This window comes from Chanodichthys erythropterus, chromosome 18, assembly GCF_024489055.1.
Source record: "Chanodichthys erythropterus isolate Z2021 chromosome 18, ASM2448905v1, whole genome shotgun sequence".
NCBI classification, from domain to species: Eukaryota; Metazoa; Chordata; class Actinopteri; order Cypriniformes; family Xenocyprididae; genus Chanodichthys; species Chanodichthys erythropterus.
The window spans coordinates 4,231,503-4,251,117 of NC_090238.1; the positions used below are offsets into that span (position 1 = coordinate 4,231,503).

General features: G+C 39.4%; 1 protein-coding gene across 8 annotated transcripts in view; it reads right to left on the reverse strand.

Annotated features, from left to right (window-relative positions):
* tiam2a (TIAM Rac1 associated GEF 2a) overlaps positions 1-19,615 on the reverse strand; it is a 133,200-nt gene that overhangs the window by 12,765 nt on the left and 100,820 nt on the right. For all 8 annotated transcript variants that reach the window (XM_067368406.1, XM_067368407.1, XM_067368402.1 and 5 more), the window contains 5 exons: positions 11,127-11,315; positions 4,931-4,999; positions 4,182-4,307; positions 2,963-3,071; positions 1,762-1,941 (listed from right to left, as the gene is read on the reverse strand). In XM_067368406.1, coding sequence (XP_067224507.1) covers positions 1,762-1,941; positions 2,963-3,071; positions 4,182-4,307; positions 4,931-4,999; positions 11,127-11,315 — 673 coding nt within the window. The remainder of the gene's footprint in view (positions 1-1,761; positions 1,942-2,962; positions 3,072-4,181; positions 4,308-4,930; positions 5,000-11,126; positions 11,316-19,615) is intronic.

Genomic DNA, 19,615 nt, shown 5'->3' on the forward strand with positions numbered 1-19,615 from the left:
GGATTCGCAGCTTTACGGAGAGATCAAACTCGACAGGTGTCGCTCGTCATATAAAGAAGATACACTTTACACTCTATTACTATCGTTTAACATGAAAACTAACCTACTACAGTCAATTCTACGATTCTATACTAGTAACACATACATGCAGCGAGCACTACAATGGCAGGTACATTCATATTTGCAGGTATAATATTTGTGTATACAGTCTTTGTATGTGAGTGTGTGTCTGTGGGTGCGTGCGTGTATTTTCTCTTTTTATGACCGATTGGAATTCGGGCCTGTCTTTCGAAACCCGATCCGTGGCGTTCGCATCTCCTTTGAAGTCACAGAGGAGAAGTTTGGGACTTATCGAAATAGTCATAAAAAGAAGGTCTCGTGATCCATTAGTGTCTGCCGGGCCGGAATCGATGTAAGATTTACAAACCAAAGTTCCGTGAATTGAGGCTTAAACACAGTTTATGGTGGGACCTGCTCATCCTTGAGACTGTGCAGACCCTACAGCAAGAACCAATGAGGTTCATTCTCGTGTTACGCATCACGTTTGAGCTTCAACAAGAACCAATGAGGTTCATTCTCGTGTGTTACGCAGCACGTTTGAGCTTCAGCAAGAACCAATGAGGTTCATTCTCGTGTTACGCAGCACGTTTGAGCTTCAGCAAGAACCAATGAGGTTCATTCTCGTGTTACACGGCACGTTTGAGCTTCAGCAAGAACCAATGAGGTTCATTCTCGTGTTACGCAGCACGTTTGAGCTTCTGCAAGAACCAATGAGGTTCATTCTCATGTTACGCAGCACGTTTGAGCTTCTGCAAGAACCAATGAGGTTCATTCTCGTGTTACGCAGCACGTTTGAGCTTCAACAAGAACCAATGAGGTTCATTCTCGTGTTACGCAGCACGTTTGAGCTTCTGCAAGAACCAATGAGGTTCATTCTCGTGTTACGCAGCACCTTTGAGCTTCAGCAAGAACCAATGAGGTTCATTCTCATGTTACGCAGCACGTTTGAGCTTCAACAAGAACCAATGAGGTTCATTCTCGTGTTACGCAGCACCTTTGAGCTTCTGCAAGAACCAATGAGGTTCATTCTCATGTTACGCAGCACGTTTGAGCTTCAACAAGAACCAATGAGGTTCATTCTCGTGTTACGCAGCACCTTTGAGCTTCTGCAAGAACCAATGAGGTTCATTCTCGTGTTACACTGCATGTTTGAGCTTCTGCAAGAACCAATGAGGTTCATTCTCAAGTTACGCAGCACGTTTGAGCTTCAGCAAGAACCAATGAGGTTCATTCTCGTGTTACACGGCACGTTTGAGCTTCAACAAGAACCAATGAGGTTCATTCTCGTGTTACGCAGCACGTTTGAGCTTCTGCAAGAACCAATGAGGTTCATTCTCGTGTTACGCGGCACGTTTGAGCTTCAGCAAGAACCAATGAGGTTCATTCTCGCGTTACGCAGCACGTTTGAGCTTCAGCAAGAACCAATGAGATTCATTCTCGTGTTACGCAGCACGTTTGAGCTTCTGCAAGAACCAATGAGGTTCATTCTCAAGTTACGCAGCACGTTTGAGCTTCCGCAAGTTTTGAAGATGAACGAAGGTTTTACTGGTGTGGAACGTCATAAGGGTGAGTAATTAATAATTAATGAATAAAGATTTTCATTTTGGATGAACTAACCCTTCTCAACAACCCACCCATAAAAACGCAACCAGACATCTGGAAACTGCACAAAAGCAGCCCCCGTCTGAGCGTCTGATGTACCTGTGAGGTGGTAGTGTTCCTCACTGTCCGTGTCCGTGAGAGACACCAGCTCGCGGAGCAGCAGGGGGTACTTCAGCACTCTTTGCACCGGCTTGATCAGGTAGGACTCCAGTGTGGTTGAGTGCTGCTTGGTTGGATTCTTTGCATCGAGGAACTCCTTAAAGGATCGATCTGTTTTGGCTGGAGAGAAAAGACAAATCATAAATTAGCGCCACTCACTGAGCTAGAAATAGTGTTTTCTCGATGGCCACTGCAGGTAAAGTGGCTTTAGGCAATGCACACAGGGAACAAAACCCATCCACAAGGAGGCAGCACAGGCTGTCCGACACCTCGTTAGAAACACTGCAGTATAAATGCAACACTGCAGACAATGGACAACACCAAGGTGAGTATGGAGGAGCTAGATTTTGTATGTCATGAAGCCTTGTGACATGTCTTGGCAGGAGTTTGTGAGGGGAGTTCAACACCACCACCTCTGCGGCACACCGAATGATAAATGTATCACCCGCACTGTCGTTCAAATCAAGAGGAGCTATTAGAGCAGTAATTGAGGCACTCCTCGCCCCAGATGGATTGACACTTCAGGGAGCAATTGGCAAGCAATTAACACGCCGACACAAAAAAGTCGTTTTCACTTTGCGAACGGAAACCTTGGCACAACAGAAGCAGTGTGTGAGAATGTATAATTACAAGCACTGCTGACAGACAGCTACGCACACTCCTGTTGTTGCGTCTGCAGTGCAAGCACTGCGCTTCATGTCCTTACCCTGCAGTGGTTAAACAGCGTGTCGTTTTTTTATAGCCATTACAGTGCAATTTCTGTGGCTGCTCTGAGGGTTGCCCTCATCTTGTAATGGGATGAATTAAAAAGGAGGACGAGGTACAGTTTTCCACTTTGACTGTGGGCAGGGCAGCTTCTCATTCATTTGTTACCGGGCAGGCTGCCCGAGATGGAAAACAAGGCTAATGTTGCACGCATAAATTAAGCTCAACATTTATAGTCGCGAATCATTAATACTCGGTAGATTATGATGAAAAGATAAACCAACAACGGCTCTTGGTGTTGTGACATTGCCAGCATAAAACAGGACCCACACAGAATGCAAGACATTAAATCGCTTAAATGATTCTATATTTGATAGAAATAATCTATTCTATTTTCTTGCTCCCAGATGTGAAGGGGTAATGTGCAGTGCCGTACCTCGTTCCAGAACCTTCTGCACTTTAATGTGGTTGGCGCAAAAGCCGCTGTAAAGTTTGAAGTGCTCTGCATAATACAGAAACGAACCACCCAGTGAGAAGAGCAGCTTCTAGGTAAGGGAAGAAAGAAAGACAGCAATGATGCTTCATGAGTTGAGAAGCAGGTATGACACAAGCCTTTCGCTTGAGTCAGAAACAGTTCAAACAAAAATGAACCATTTAATCTTAGCCACCGCACATGTCATTCCAAACATCTGTGATTTTCTTCCATGAAGCGCAAAAGGAGATATTTTGCAGTGAATATGCTCAAGCTGCTCTTTAGCATAATGAAACCATACAGGGCTTCAAAACTGATGTAAATTCATTCAAAACAATAAACAAAGCCCATATGACTCATGCGCTATATATAAAGTTGTACCAAGCTTTTTAATTGGAAATCTTTCCCTCATTTGCATTTGCACATTCAAACTTTTCACATGTCACTAATTAAGTACATCCTTGTGTTCCATGGAAGAAAAAAAACATGAGTAAATGTCATAATTTAAATTTTTAGGTGATCCTTTCCTTTTACGTATATAAAAAATGCCTCATACAGGGGCGTTTCCGCCGAGGAGGCAATGGAGGCAGTGCCTCCTCAAAAACACTGATTGAGAAAAGAATCGATATTACAAAAAAAACAATGCAAATATTACAAAATGTGACCTTAAAAAATTGTAAAAGTCACTGTCCAACAGCGACACCTGCGGCTTGCCTCCTCTGTCCCCATTGAGTTAAAACAGACCGCACTGGGTTTAGTGGGGGGTAACTGAGAATGAATGTTGGAAAGTCACATAAGAGGAGGCAATGCCTCCATCACGCTATGACTGGATATGATCAGTTATGATTGGATATGATTGGTTGACGCGATAATTCACACCTCTTGTTTTCGTGTGTGTTCTCATTGGTCTGAATGAAGACAGTAATGGTGTTAATGGGAAGACTAACTGAAAAGTAAGTAAACAACAGTAACTGATTTGTCACGTCAAAATCAATCCTGAAATGGTCTGAAAACATGATGACTGTGGGGGGGGGGGTTAGTGAGAATCAGTTTGGGGGAAATTAAAGGTACATCTCTGTGTCTCCTCATTTTAAAACACCATCACACACCACTGGTCTCCTATATTACAGATATGAGTATGAATGAAAGCCATGTTTGCAATGAATGCATTTGGCATGTCCACCTTGAATTGCACAGGGGTCTCGAGCGTGTTGAAGTTGGGGGGGGAACTAATCTTCTCCTCCAGGGTCTGCAGGAAAACTTTCTGGAAGTCCAGCATCTCTGGAAGGCTGCCAAAAAGACTTTCCATCTGGGGAAAGAAAACCCACATCCGTTAAACAGAACTTTCAAATATTAAAAACATTCATTAAAAACAGCATGCAAGCAAGGGATTTCAGTGTGGAAGGCTATCTTACCAAAAGAATTTTATATAAAAACAAAAATTATATAACAGGGTACAATTTAGTACTTCACAGAAAATGGACTCCATTTAAATCTGCAGATTTTGTTTCAGCTGCGCTAGCAGACTTTCTAGCACAGGCCTCTTTTTAAATTGTTATTGCCACCCACACTGTCACTAGTAACTTAAGAACCAGCGCTAAAGCCACTTTATGTTTAGTCCTTGTCTAATTTGTGCGAGGCCATGCTCCAGCGTCCATTAACGGGGCTTTAATATGGCCCACTTCTCAGCACATATTGACTGATCTTTCCTCAGGGACATCCTGAGACATGTCAGGGTCATATCCAGTTCACTGGGCGTCAGTCTGGAGACTAGCAAGCTAAACGTGAGTCTTTGGTATCAGTCACAGCACAAGGGAAAGTGGGGACGTGCAAGCTTATGGCAGATGAGCCACGATTTATCACTATGTTATCTGTGACAACTCAATCCAACACGAGCCCTTGAATCCAGCTCCAGTCTGTGTTCAGCTTTACCTCGTCTTGGCTGAGAAAGGTCTCCTTTTGTAGGGGCTTCAGGTAAATCTCAAACAGGCAGTTAAGGTCCTGTATAGAAGAAACAGAGGAGAAAAACACTCTTTGAATTAGCTTTTCACATCTACAGAATTGTTTTTTACCACATGGTATAATGTAGTTGTATCTGGCTAATATTTTTTTTAGCTGAAAAATGAAACCATAAATAATGTTTATTTAATAAATAATTAATTACATTTATTCCATGGTCTGTCTGAATACTCAATTCTGATTGGCTGGAAGGTGTGCATTAAACTGTTTAAAGGTGCCATAGAATTGAAAATTTAATTTATCTTGGCATAGCTGAGTTCAGTACATGGAAATGACATACAGTGAGTCTCAAACATCATTGTTTCCTCCTTCTATAAATCTCATTTGTTTAAAAGACCTCCGAAGAACAGGCGAATCTTAACATAACACCGACTGTTACGCAATAGTCAGGATCATTAATATGTATGACCCCAATATTTGCATATGCCAGCCCATGTTCAAGGCATTAGACAAGGGCAGCCAGTATTAATGTCTGGATGTGCACAGCTGAATCATCAGACTAGGTAAGCCAGCAAGAACAACAGTGAAAAATGGCAGATGGAGCAATAATAACTGACATGATCCATGATATCATGATATTTTTAGTGATATTTGTAAATTGTCTTTCTAAAGGTTTCGTTAGCATGTTGCTAATGTACTGTTAAATGTGGTTAAATTTACCATCGTTTATTACTGTATTCGCGGAGACAAAAGCCGTCGCTATTTTCATCATTAAACACTTGCAGTCTGTATAATTCATAAACACAACTTCATTCTTTATAAATCTCTCCAACAGTGTGTAATGTTAGCTTTAGCCACGGAGCATAGCCTCAAACTCATTCAGAATCAAATGTAAACATCCAAATAAATACTGTACTCACATGATCCAATCCATGCATGCCGCATGCATGACGAACACTTTGTAAAGATCCATTTTGAGGGTTATATTAGCTGTGTGTACTGTGCGAGTCATGAGCTCGGGGGTGGGGAGCGCTTTAAAGGGGCCACAGCCTGAATCGGCGCATTTCTAATGATGCCCCAAAATAGGCAGTTAAAAAAAATTAATAAAAAAAAAATCTATGGGGTATTTTGAGCTGAAACTTCACAGACACATTCAGGGAACACCTTAGACTTACATTACATCTTGTAAAAAAAACGTTCTAGGGCACCTTTAATGCACAAGTCTTCCCAAGTCAGTTAAATCACATTCACAGATCTGTATTAATGCACTGTTTTGCACACACACACACACACACACACACACACACACACACACACACACACACACACATACTTGTTTTTGTGAAATGTGGGGACATTCCATAGGCGTAATGGTTTTTATACTGTACAAACCGTATTTTCTATCCCCCTACACTACCCCTACCCCTAAACCTAACCCTCACAGGAAACTGTGCACACTTTTACTTTCTCACAAAAACTCATTCTGTGTGATTTATAAGCCTTTTGAAAAGTGGGGACATGCTGAATGTCCTCATATTTCACCTCTTTTTGTAATACCTATGTCATACCCATGTCATTATACACATTTGTGTCCTGATATTTCACAAAAACAAGTACACATACACACACACACACACACACACACACACACACACACACACACACACACACACACACACATACACACACACACACATACACACACCACTTGCACATAGAGATCGGAGACATTCAGGAGACCAAAAACGTATTAACGGTGCCCTGTGACTTTTATTAATAAATTAGCTCTGCTACTGATTCGCTACATTATTTTACTCTGCAAGTAGGTTGTAGCTTCTCTGGTTTTTAAGTAATTAAACTCACGGCTTCATTGCTAGTAGAGAAACTGAGAACAGACTCAGTTAATTCTCTCTCTCTCACACACCCACACACACACCCCTCTCTCTCTCTCTCTCTCTCTCTCTCTCTCTCTCTATCTCTCTAGACTAATTAACTGAAACAAATGTAATCTTACCACACTATATCTCTGGGTTTGATTTAAAGCAGACAGAAAGCTAGATCTAAAGAGTCATAGCTGATGAAAATAACTGTCATTTTTACCCTTTCAGTCAAATATCGTGCTGCAAACATTAATAGCTTTAACTTGTCGATGCTGGTAAATGACCATTTTATAAGCGGGATAATCCACAGCAAGCTGTGCATTAAACAATTTGAACACACTCTACGGAGGCAACCACTTTGCTTTGCCTCCATGTTGTGCATTAAAATCGTTTAAAGACGACCTATTATGCAAAATTCACTTTTACATGGTGTGTACACAACCACCCTACAATGGTAAAAATCCACCCACTCCTCTTTTTTTAATCCCCATAATCATGAGCAGTGTCTCAGAACATGCTGTTTGCAGATTGTAGCATGTGATGTCACACTGCACAGGCCCCGCCTACGACTGCTGACAGACTCTGCCCTATTAGCATAGACCCCGCCCTCAGTGAGCTGTACACAGTTTGAGCGTTTAACAACAGCATTCAAGAAAGAAATGTATTCTTATTAAAGCTACTAAAGTTATTCAGTCAAGAGCAGAGAGTGATTTTCTGTTTTTCTTTTGTTGTTTGGTTCATATTAACAGCATGCAGCAGGTGCTGTATGATGACATGTCTAATACATGTGATTTCTTTACTTGCTGTTTACTAGGACTGCACAATATTAAAAAAACTGACATTGTGATATCTGCGATATATATTGCGATATGAAAAAAATTCACCAGATGACTTGAATAGCTCTATTTGGAAAGAATGAATCATTCTAGAATGATTGGGGTGATTTATTTTAGGAATTTATAATTTGAAAATAAACATCTAAATCTTTTTGCGGAAATAAACCCTTCAAATCTGCCTATTCAGTTGACGTCCGTTTCTGCTTTCAGCTCTATGATTGGTGGTCCAGCTGTGAAATTACAGAGGGCCAAGCCATAGCAAGTCAATGAGAAATGAATTTCAATTAACAGGAAAACTGACCAATCATATTGTCCCTTTTAATGGGTGGGACTTGTTATCAGTAGGTTTATGATGCATTCCACCCACTGTGGGGAACTCAATCAGAAAAGAAAATGAAAAAAAAGCTCGAAAGGGGTCTCGCCCAGGGTGTATTTCAATGTAGAACCGCCACTGGTTAACGCTATTCGCTATGGAAACTGCAAGCACCTTTAATGGTGAGGATATTGTTGCTAATTTATTATCCACAGTGTTTTAGAGATTAACTTTTAAAGAAAAGCTGGAGTTAATCAGCAAAGACCTACACCAGGGCCCCATTCATAAAACTTTACGTACACACAAAACAGGCCCTGAAAGTGCGTACGCCACTTCTGACGCATGAGTTGTGATTTATAAAACAGACTTGATGGGAAAATTTGTGCACCTCCACGCAAACTCTGACCCATGCGTACATTTTGGAGACAGAGCAGTTTGGCGACACCGATGGTGAGCTGAGGGACTGACGGCAGATGAAGGAAAACCACTTTAAATCCCATTTAGTCCTACGTCCTGAGTCCTAATCATAAATACAGTGGATTTTCAAAATAACAGTTTAAATAAATAAAAGAATGATTTAAGCTCGCGTGGAAACTCATGTTTTTATTTTGATATAGGCATTTACATTAATATTATAGCAATAGAATTACATTACGCAAAAGTTAAACAAAAATTATATGAATTTGAATCACTTTTCCTGTAATTTAATGACAACGAGGAGTGCTAGGAGCACAATAATTCCTCTTTAAACTAAACTGCAGATGTTATGACAAAATATTTTAGTGAGAACGGAGATCAGTGATGCACTTAACTTCGATATTATGGAAGACACTGCTGGATTTGGTGGCCGAGTGGCCCGTCCAGTTTGAAGAAGTCCAATAATAATAGCTTACTGTACAACCACAGCTGCAGGAGGTGTTGATGTCGTGTGAAGGCATCTTTAAACAATTATGAAAATACCACTGTATTTGAAGGATACATTTTGAGGAAAATGGTAAGATTTGCACGTTTCCTTTTTAAAATAGCCTGCTTTGTCAGTGACGTGCCGAGACAGACAATTGTATTTACATTGCAATAAATAAGTAGGCCGATCTGTTTCCACTAAAAATAGCCTATAAACATCCTAAAAGATATGTTCACCTTATCAGTAAAAGTACATACATTTGATTCGAATTGTTAAAAAAAATACTATTTGGCCAGTGGAAGTGAATGAATCAACTCTATTTGTAAATCTTTAATTTTTTTTTATACAATTTTGTTTTTATGGATATTTTGATATATTTATTCTAAAACAAATAGGATATTGGATAATTTTTATTTGTATTGTACAAATGGCATATATAGTCCATATCTAATATTTTCCAATATCTTGTATTTGACGGCATTAACATGTTGTCACGTGGATGGGAATATGCATGGAAATGATATGCAGATGAGGTTATGAATAGTAAAACTAGGCGTCGTAAGCTCCATATATGGTTATTTCGGGGAGGAGACAGGGTGGAGATGCACGTACGCACAATCTTCCACTGACTGGGATTTATAAAGGGATGTGCGCGCAGGATCTGGTGCACGCATGGCTTTATAAAATAGATTTTTGTTTGTGCGTATGCAGAATCTAGCTTTTGTGAGTACATACACTGTTAGGATGAAATCTACGCAAAGTTTTATAAATGAGGCCCCAGAGCTTAATTTTGTGCAGAAAGCCAAAGCTTTTCAAAGCATTATAAGAGATAGATATGGATGATGACAGCATCAGTCAAGAAGCTAAAGTTTTATGGCTGGAATTGTTTGCTGTTTGGGCAAGTTATTTAAATTCAAATAGGTTATATCACAGATTTTATTCTGGCCGCCGCTGGCACTGTTTTATATTAAGGTTTAGTTGAGAAAACAGTTATTTTGCAGAATTACTGGTCAGTCGGTAAATTTAATAACTTAGTGACACATTTACTGTAACTCTGCATAATAGTTTTTTCCCAAATCATAAGTTTATTACAGTCTGTTACATACATTTAATCAGCGGCTCTCTGCCAGCCTAATGATATTATTTATTATCAACATATGCGGAAGTGTCTGTCCCTAATGTGCTTTGGTCTGAGTGCTGTCATGATGTGTCAGCTTGCATTACATTTTTTTGGTTTTGTGGCCAGTTTTCAACATATTCTGCTGAAATGACACACAGATTATGTGATGATGCAATTTTTTGTAAGGATGATTTGCATTTTATTAAGCCTCACACTGTTTGCTTGTGGCATTTCTTGTCAAAGATAACATGCAGTATTATAGAGTTTACTTTTTCCCAGAGGGAAGTTGGTGAGAGGGCCAAGGTTCAAGAGTCACGGTTCGCTACCGTTATATTAAAGGTGTCAAAAATGAGATTTGTTTGAATTTTGTTATGAAATTGACAGAATTTGAAATCTCTGATTTGATTTCATATCAAAAGTAATTAAATGTAATGTGATAAAGCAAAGCCATTAATCAGGGAGATTCCTGTTGCAGACAGGTTTAAACAGCCAAAGCCGCGCCCTGACAGCTCCCAACCCTGCACTGTGCGCTGTGGCCATGTTAAGGCATCGGCAGACTGTCGGTGCATCAACCTGAATATTCTCATTAGGCTGATTTATAGCAGTCTGCCAGTGCCGATGCAGCATATCACAGACAAATAGCTCCTGCGCAGGACTCTGGGATGATGCTTCCCCCCCCCATCCTACAAATCACAGTCCGCTGGAATAATCTGACACCTATTAACCATGTGCAGCACATTACAACAGAAGTGTTTTAATTCACAGGCAGCACATCACCGATCATACGCAAGCCTCAGTATTACCCGGGAAACAGATAAGAGGGGAGGCGTTTCTTTTTCACCAGCAGGAGTTAATTAATAGGCGGTCCGTCGGGACTCAATCCATCAAATGTGTTTTGCTAAAACAGCCATTTTCACCTCATGGGTGTATCATTAAAAACCGAGGTTTAAAACTGAACCGATGTGACATCCAGATCAGCACTGCTCTGAATAAATAGGTTAAACAGTTCAGTTTTAATGAAGTCAAAGTGGCGTACAGACATGGATTTCTACTCGACGTGAGCTCATTTCTTTCTGTTGAACTATGTTAATAGGGGATTACGGAGTCAGTTCTCACCTTTACGTAGGATTTCTCTGTGTCCACTAATTCCTGGATGACCTTGCGCAGTCTCTCTGTGGCAGACATATGACGCGGACAGGGCCTGAGCATGGGGACCTCCGGCCCCGTGTGCTCCTCCTGGCCCTCCATCAGACCTCCAGAGCCTTCCTGGAAGGAGTGGTACAGCGAACACACTGTGTCCACGCTCTGCAGGAGACACAATTGAGAACATGCAATTAGATTCCAATGTCAACCAATCAATCAAATATTTAGGAAAACAATAGAGGACATACACACACACACAAATTGATATAGGATTTACTTTGAAATTTGTAGTTACTTTTTTCTTTGCCTTCTAATTTAAGTAAGATAGTAGGAGGACAAACAGGAAATCATGAGAGAAGAGAGAGGAATTGGGCCGGGGAGGCATGAAGAACTCGCACTCGGGTGGCGTGAAGTACGACCCCAACAGTATGTCGGAGCACTTGACCACACGGCTATGGCTTTGATCTTCATAACAATTTTCACTCAGATATTGCTAGTAATTCACAAAGAATTGGCAGGCAACACATTGAATTAAATGCAAAGAAATAAAAAACTGAAATGGTATCTTATTTATTGTAAAACAATCAAACAATCTTTTTTTTTTTACACTGAATTTTGAGAGAATACACCTATATTTACTTATAGTATTCATGCAGCTAGAATGATTTTAAAGATAAAACAGACATTTAATGCAAGCCACAGCCAGGTATAACCCAGTTTAATGAAAATATAAGAGGTATTTCTGCTAGGGTCACTTCCGTCAGATAATTGACAGCATTCAGTTGGATTGGCGGTATGGTTCTGTTCTAGGTAAGAACAGCCTTGCATGGATAAGAACAGGGAGAGCAGCGATAAATCCCCCTATGAACAGAACTGAAGCGATATTAATTATATCTGTAATATATTCATGTTTTTGATTTACATTAGGGAATGTCAGAGGCTAAATCCTGACTGTGGACAAGAGGAGGAGCTGGAGGGTAATTATCTCCTCAGCAACACAATGAAAGCAGCTCAAGGATAACTATATAATATATATATAATATAAATATAATAAAAAATATATATATAAAAAATGCATTTCCATTTTGTATATGTTCCTGTTTTTTCACTCTCTGCCCATGAGAAAATAAAATGAGAAAAATGTCTGTTTTCGATAAACACCCAAAATGTCTTCAGAATCGACATCTCTGTATTTCAAAGAAAGAGAAAATGCAAAAGGCATTTACCTACTGGCAAAATTACCTGCTGTTTCCAGGCTAACTTGGCTAACACCTTAATTTATTCCTTCCATCAGTTATATACATAATTATACTATAATTATGGCTGGGGAAAAGGCTGTGCAATTAAAGGATTAGTCCACTTTCAAACAAAAAACACTTAGAAGGCGATCATTTGTGTCTATAAAGCATATACATTTGTATTTTTTTTTTAGAAAATGAGTGATGGTTTCACTAGATAAGACCCTTATTCCTCGTCTGGTATTGTTTAAAGCCCTTTGAAGCTGCAGTGAAACTGTAATTTTGACCGTTTGGAGGCCATTGAAGTCCACTATAAGGAGAATAATCCTGGAATGTTTTCATCAAAAATCTTAATTTCTTTTCGACTGAAGAAAGAAAGACATGAACATCTTAGATTACATGGGGATGAGTAAATTATCAGGAAAATTTTATTTGAAAAATATCAAACTAATCCTAATCCTTTATCATTTGCTTTTTAGTGCATTAAAAAATAAAGCAGTATCTTTTTTGTCAATTCCTTTTTTTCACGTAACTAGTAAACACATTACTTTTAAATTTACAACAAAATATCTGAGTTACTTTTTCAAATAAGTAATGCAAGTTACTTTGTTTTCCAATTTATTGACTGACAGCACTCCTGTCCCCAAGTGCCGAAGCGTTGTGTGCGCTGTGTGTGAACATGATGGTTATTGTAGTTCTACAGTAAATGTGAACATGCATTTACTCATTTACTTCTCTGGTGTCCTGTTCTTCTGCAGTCCAGGACAGCTCAAATGTTTGTTTTTAGCTGCGCCCTCTACTGTACAGGCGTGAATTTGCATTTCCTTCAGCCTGAGGCTTATTCAGTCAACTTTTGGTGTGAAAAGGCCTTTACATTTGCCAAAAATAGAACTTTTTTGTTGTTATAAAAACAAACAAACAGCCCAGCCAAGGTGAGAAAAAGTAACGCAAAAGTAATGTAACACATTACTTTCCATAAAAAGTAACTAAGTAACGTAATTAGTTCCTTTTTAGGGAATAACGCAATATTGTAATGCCTTATTTTTAAAATAACACTGCGCTGTACTATACAAATTGACTGTTCGTAAATAAAAAACACTCCACTTCTCCACTGTTGTCAGTGCATTTTGGGAAAACATACATTTGAAAGCTTTTCCCAGCTGTTGTGAAGAAACAGATGAGCAAAGATTCACTGTGACAGAACTGGTCCATATACGATGTGTGTGCAAGTATTACATAATTTACGCTGGATCTACACCCCAGAGACAGTAGCTGCATCACGTCTTCTTAAACACTGTGAGCGGTTTCAGAATAATAAAACACGGATGATTTGGAGGGTCACATCTCATGTGTACAGCTCTGTCAGCATTTACACTGGTTAGGATTCCAGCCAAGTTCTTATTAAGGTCGTACATCAATACAAACAGCAATATCGCTTACAATGAATGTCTCAAAATAAAGGCTTCAGCATCTCAGTTTCAGCTCTCAGAGAGCTGTGAACAAGCGAAACAGCTGACAAGGACAGATCTGTGACCACAGGGGACAAAAACACCACCAAAGCCCTTTTCTGGCTTTAAACCAGCCAGACAAACTCCGTATTGAACAGAACACATCCTGCTGCTGCAGAAATATATATGAACTCAGCACTTTGACCTGTCTTAACATGTACGCTAACTTGAGTCCTGTTGACCACAGACCTTACAACAACTGATCGATATACCGGAGACAGAGAGCACGTTACACTGCAAAGTGTGTGTGTTTGTGTTTGGTGACTCAGACAGAAGAGCACAAAGAGAAAATGGGATCTCACAGGGAAGAAGCAGATTGCAGTTCGGTTTACTAATTACAGCTCTCCCACTCTAGAGACCATGTGGCTTCAAAGTCAGTTTAGTGTGCCGCGAGAGAAAGAACGAGAGGAATAGGTAAGCTCAGCCGCAATCTTCTGACAGAAAGCTTAGCTGTGGTAGGACCACCCAAAGTAAACACTGGAGCTCCCGGGACCTCTTCTAAGACATTAGTTAAACAGAGATTAAGGAGCCTCAAAAACACTGCAGTGAAAAATAAAGTATGCTTTAGCATGTAGGTTGCATGAGAGATGCAGTGCGGACACATTTGGCACTGACGTGAAATATAAATAGCATGAACTGTATGCACACAAGCCAAGCCAAAAAAAAAATTAAATATGTTCACGGCAGCGAGCGTGCAAATTATAGGCAGAGTGGGGTCAAATGTGTCAGTGAGTAATTTTTGTCACCCTATTCAATTTTGTCCTCATATGCAGCATATACAGCCATTGATATGTTATTTTTCTTCATGGCAAGTCAAATAAGATTTTTTTTCATAGCAAACTTGTCCAGGTTTATAAATGTCTATCATACGTGTTGGTGAATTGCCAATGTACTTTATAAAACAATGAAATTAATTATCAAATGAAGCGTCTGGTATTTGCTTTGGGGTAAGTTGTGTCAGTGGCTCAACTAAGCTTTGCCAACAAACGCAAGACAACATACTATTACGAAATAGTTTCACTATCTTCAAATATACTGAAAATTATTTATTTTCCTGTCTGGCTGATGAAACTGTTGATAATGCGGATGGGGATGTAAAAGTTGTGCCACTGAAGAACCACAGCCCTATTTTGTAAGGGGCTTTTGCACTGAATAGTTCTAGGAACTCAGTTTTAGGAACTAGCCACTAGGATAGTTTCCCGAGAACTAATCTCTCCACTGGCCATGTGGTTGCATTCGCACCGGGAATAGGAACTCTGAAGCATCGGACAGCGGCGTCTTGAGTGGATGAAGGATGCCGTTATCGGAGCTGTGTTTGTTGTGGGTTTCATGATAGGAGAGATGGAATGTAAACACATAATTTACATGACTGAAAGAGATTAAATCTCCTATGACAACTTTCAGTATTACATATCATCGAGGCGGAGAAAAGAACAACCCTGCAGACAACAGTTAAATGCTATTATCACTGTTTTCCATGTTCATGAAGTAAATATGTTTACACAGCTTCTTAAAAATGCCAGGTGCTGGTGTTTGACGTGCATTTAACCAATCAACATACACTCACGTCACTGATAGTTCCTATAGTGCTGCTTTAGACCCGACTCTGAAGTAGGAGCTAACTTAGTTCCTCCAAAAGGCGCTCCTAGAACTAAAATCGTTCCTAGTTCCTATGGTGCGAATACGGCAAAATCCGGGTACTTCAGCCAATAGTTCTAGAAACTATGAAAAGGTTCCTCTGGTGTGAAAGCCCCTGTAGACACTTTCTTGTAATTTCAGTTCATAAGAGACAACCAGAAATTTAATTAGGACTAGTGGTGTAACGATACACTCGTATCGCGATACTGGCTTTTAATGTTGTTTATATGTCTATGTGGTGTTTTTAATATACTTTAAGACAAACCAAATTCAAGTCAACACCACTGCTGAGTATTTTCTCCTTAAACCTGCAGTGATCTAAAGACAGTTTCAAAAACACGGTTTGAAATCGCTGGTGTTTGTGATGTCACAAACTACCTTGTAACCAATCACGTCAACTTTAGCATATCATTAACCATGACCGCTCTGAAGCAGGAGTCTCAAGAGAATATCCCGGTATATTTTTCTGTTGATATGAAAAATAGATTTAGCAATATAGTGGGTGTTTTATGTATATTATGATGAACTATATGCCTTTCTCCACTGACGTTCTGAGTTGTTCAAAGCATGACTGTTAGAAGGCAGCTGTCTGACTTTGATGTGGCGAATGGGAACATGGTTTGTGTAACATTAACACATTATTAGCGGTTTGATTATGAGCTCAACCAAAAGGCTAATCATATTGATTACAGTTATGTGTCCGATGTTGTAAAAAGTGATAATATTGTGCAGAGTTTACCTCAGTAAGTTGACTGAGTGCATCTCTGAGCTCGTGCAAGCTAATTAGCATATTCATAGATCCCCGTATACTAAATGAGGTAAGAGTGTAGAGTTACATTCAAGATATTTTAAGGCATGAAGAATTTTTTTTTCACAGGAAAAAACTAAAATGTCATTTTGGTGATCAAAGATGAGTTTTAAGGGATACAATTATTGACTACAGGGGGACTTTAAAGCAGTAAAACAATGGTGACACCATGCAGAATAAAAATATGCATGATTCTGAACCTGAAAATACAGAATTATACTATACATATAAATAATGTAAGACCCTTTTTACTGGCTAATCAGGCCAGCAAAAATCTAAATCAGACATTTTGCATTATCAGGACCCACAAAATAGCCCCATTGCATGAATATAATGTATAATCAATTATTATACATTACATTGAACATTAAATATAGTTGTTTAATGTAGCACAGTTATTGAAACTCCTTTTTGTAAAGCAGTATAATCGATTTCAATGCAGGCATTCGTTGAATCTCTTTTACAGGCTAGCCATCTGCGCAGATTATACACTTACATGATAAGAATAAATTAGCATACTACCAAAACTATACGGTGAGTTAAATTATGCTTTGTTTGTGCATTGTAAATCTGTTCATCATATAAAGCCATCTTGTCTCCTCAGAAGACTTAGATTTGGATTAGATTTATTATTTTTACGATGCCTTTATGGCCTATTTTTAGATCTTTTATGTTTGAGGGGAATTTACTTTAAAAGGACTGACAGAAATCTCCCAGATTTCATAAAAATATCTTCATTTGTGTTTGGAAGATGAACAAAAATCGTAGAGGTTTGAAATGATATGAGGTTGAGAACATGATGACAGAATTGACATTTTTGGCTGAATTATACTTTATAAATACAGTAAGCTAAATCTTGGATTAAACTAACATCATATCGAGAGTCATATTGTTTACAATTTATATCTTGATATAACAACGTATCATCAGGACTAGTATTTTTTACCGATTTTTATTATTCTGTCATCATTTACTCATCCTAATGTACGATGATCTTTCTTCAGTGGATATTTTAAAAGTCATAGTGGTCTAATGTGTCTAAATTAACATTGACTTTCACTGTATAACATAACTTATAACTGTTTTGGGATCTAAATTATAACAGAATTTTTGGATGAAACTATCCCTTTAAGTAAAAAGTTACCTTACTCTTCCTAAAAATGTGTTATACTTTCAAACAGCAAGATTTTGGGATATAATAAAAACTCCAAACGCATAAATAAGCGGCAGAGGGAAGCAGGACACATCATGCTGACGCATTAATTGAGCGCCCTGTAGGAGAATCGGTGGGAAGCCCCAGTCTGGCACAGACAGATAACAGTAATTGTTGCTAGTGCTTGTGTCGTTTGTTTTGCTGCAGTCTCCAGGAGGTTAAGAGAAGCTCTGCAGGTTGTGAAGACTCCATACAGGTTCCTGTTAGCCTCACGAAAGCACCTGAAAATGATCTGTGAGGCTCTCTTCACTACACACATACACTTGCACAGAGTGTGAACTGGCTGTTTAAATTCATGCCAAGTCACTGCGAGAATCTGACCAGTTAACAGGGCAAACCTCCAAATATAGATACAGTACCGCATAGTGGTATCATAAAATCTCTCTGTTTGCATGCCAGGTGTCCTAAATATCTAATTAAGATATAATAAATTAACCATGCGAAGGTGAAAAAGACAGCAGCGCAAGACATAGCATAGTTGAAAGCTTCGGTTCTCGTTTTCCTCCTCTCAAGTCCCCAGATGACGGCTCTTCCAATGCTGTGACACCAGCTGTCAAAAAGCTTCAGTCTGACAATCTTTCCTCTTTGACAGAAAATTCTCACAGCTCCCGGGTTTGCAGAGGAATAAAACTGCTTGGCAGAGCACGTTTTTGAAATCTTGTGATCCGAATGACACAAGCGGCCCCACTCAGACCTTATTACCATCTGTTTCATGTTATCTGAATGCGCTGGACAACACTAAATAAAGACGCATTTTGAAAATGCATTACTATCCAATCATCAAAGACTCCTCTGGAGGTGGTCAGGCCACATCTGGTCACAAATGCATTTGCTGCAGGGGCGTGGAAGCAGATCCTTCTTCCAAAAAAATATCAACAGTACATGAAAACATTAATAGGGGTTTGAATTGTTTTTAAAATCACTCATTTTCTAAATCACTCGTATTTAAATGCACCGCCTTTCCCACCTCTGCCTAGTATCCCATCCTCTCAACACAAAAAATCTGTAAGAATGCTGCTTATGTTTAAAGTACATGTATGCTGAGTTCTCCAGTGGAAACGGTCGTTTTAAACCACCGTTTTAAATCCATTTAACAGCGTAAGCGATATGGTGTTCAAGTCTACATGAGTTTCAGAGCGCTGCTTCCTGCAAAAACCCGGGAATAAGCCGTTTTCTGAAGTGCACGTAAACGGGGTCATGGTCCCACAGCGGATAAAGAATCAGATGGATGCAGCGCCTCATTGACATCCCTTGGTTTCACAAGATTCTTTTGAGCTACTAAACAACCACGAAGGATAACTGCAAAGTACAGGCGAAAAATCATGGCAGTGCCTCTACTAAACTATGATTCGCTCATTTCCCTGAATAGGCTAAACTGGTGGAAATGGATATACAACTTATCCACTTATATATGACCATTTTCAAACATGTCCAAATGAAATAAACTTGGCACACTCAAATGATTTGTGAGTCAACTGGTTTTTAGTGAGCATTCAGTTTTGTTAAATGTGCTCTACATTGTTTGCTAAAAAATAAACATATACATAGTACATACAGGTCTCAACGCTAAGGATTTTTTCTTCTGAAACAATAAGTAACTTCATCGCATTGGATCACTCAAAAGGCAACCATATGTGGGAACATCCATTGTTAAAAGAAAGAAAGTCTGTTCAGAGAAGAGTTTACCAGCAAAAAAAGGAAATGTGACCGAGCCTATAATAAAACACAAATCAACATCAGACTAGCTTTTCAGAGATGGTGACAACGAAGGATTTAAAACAGACCCAGAGCTGGCCTTTTTGCTCGACGTATTCGCGAGTAATGCCTCAACCGCTAAAGCCCAAAGTATACTTCACTTTTTATGAGTACACGAGGGTCAGCGTACAGTGCACGTGACATGAGTTTCATCATCAGAAGAGTAAGCGTGCACTGTACGCACACCACCGGATTTTTGTAACTGCACGTACTTTGTCGCACATGCGCATTTAATTGTTTTTGCAGTAATTAGTTTGTCCACAAGGTGGCAACTGGGAGCGTCGATTCACAAAGTAGTCGAA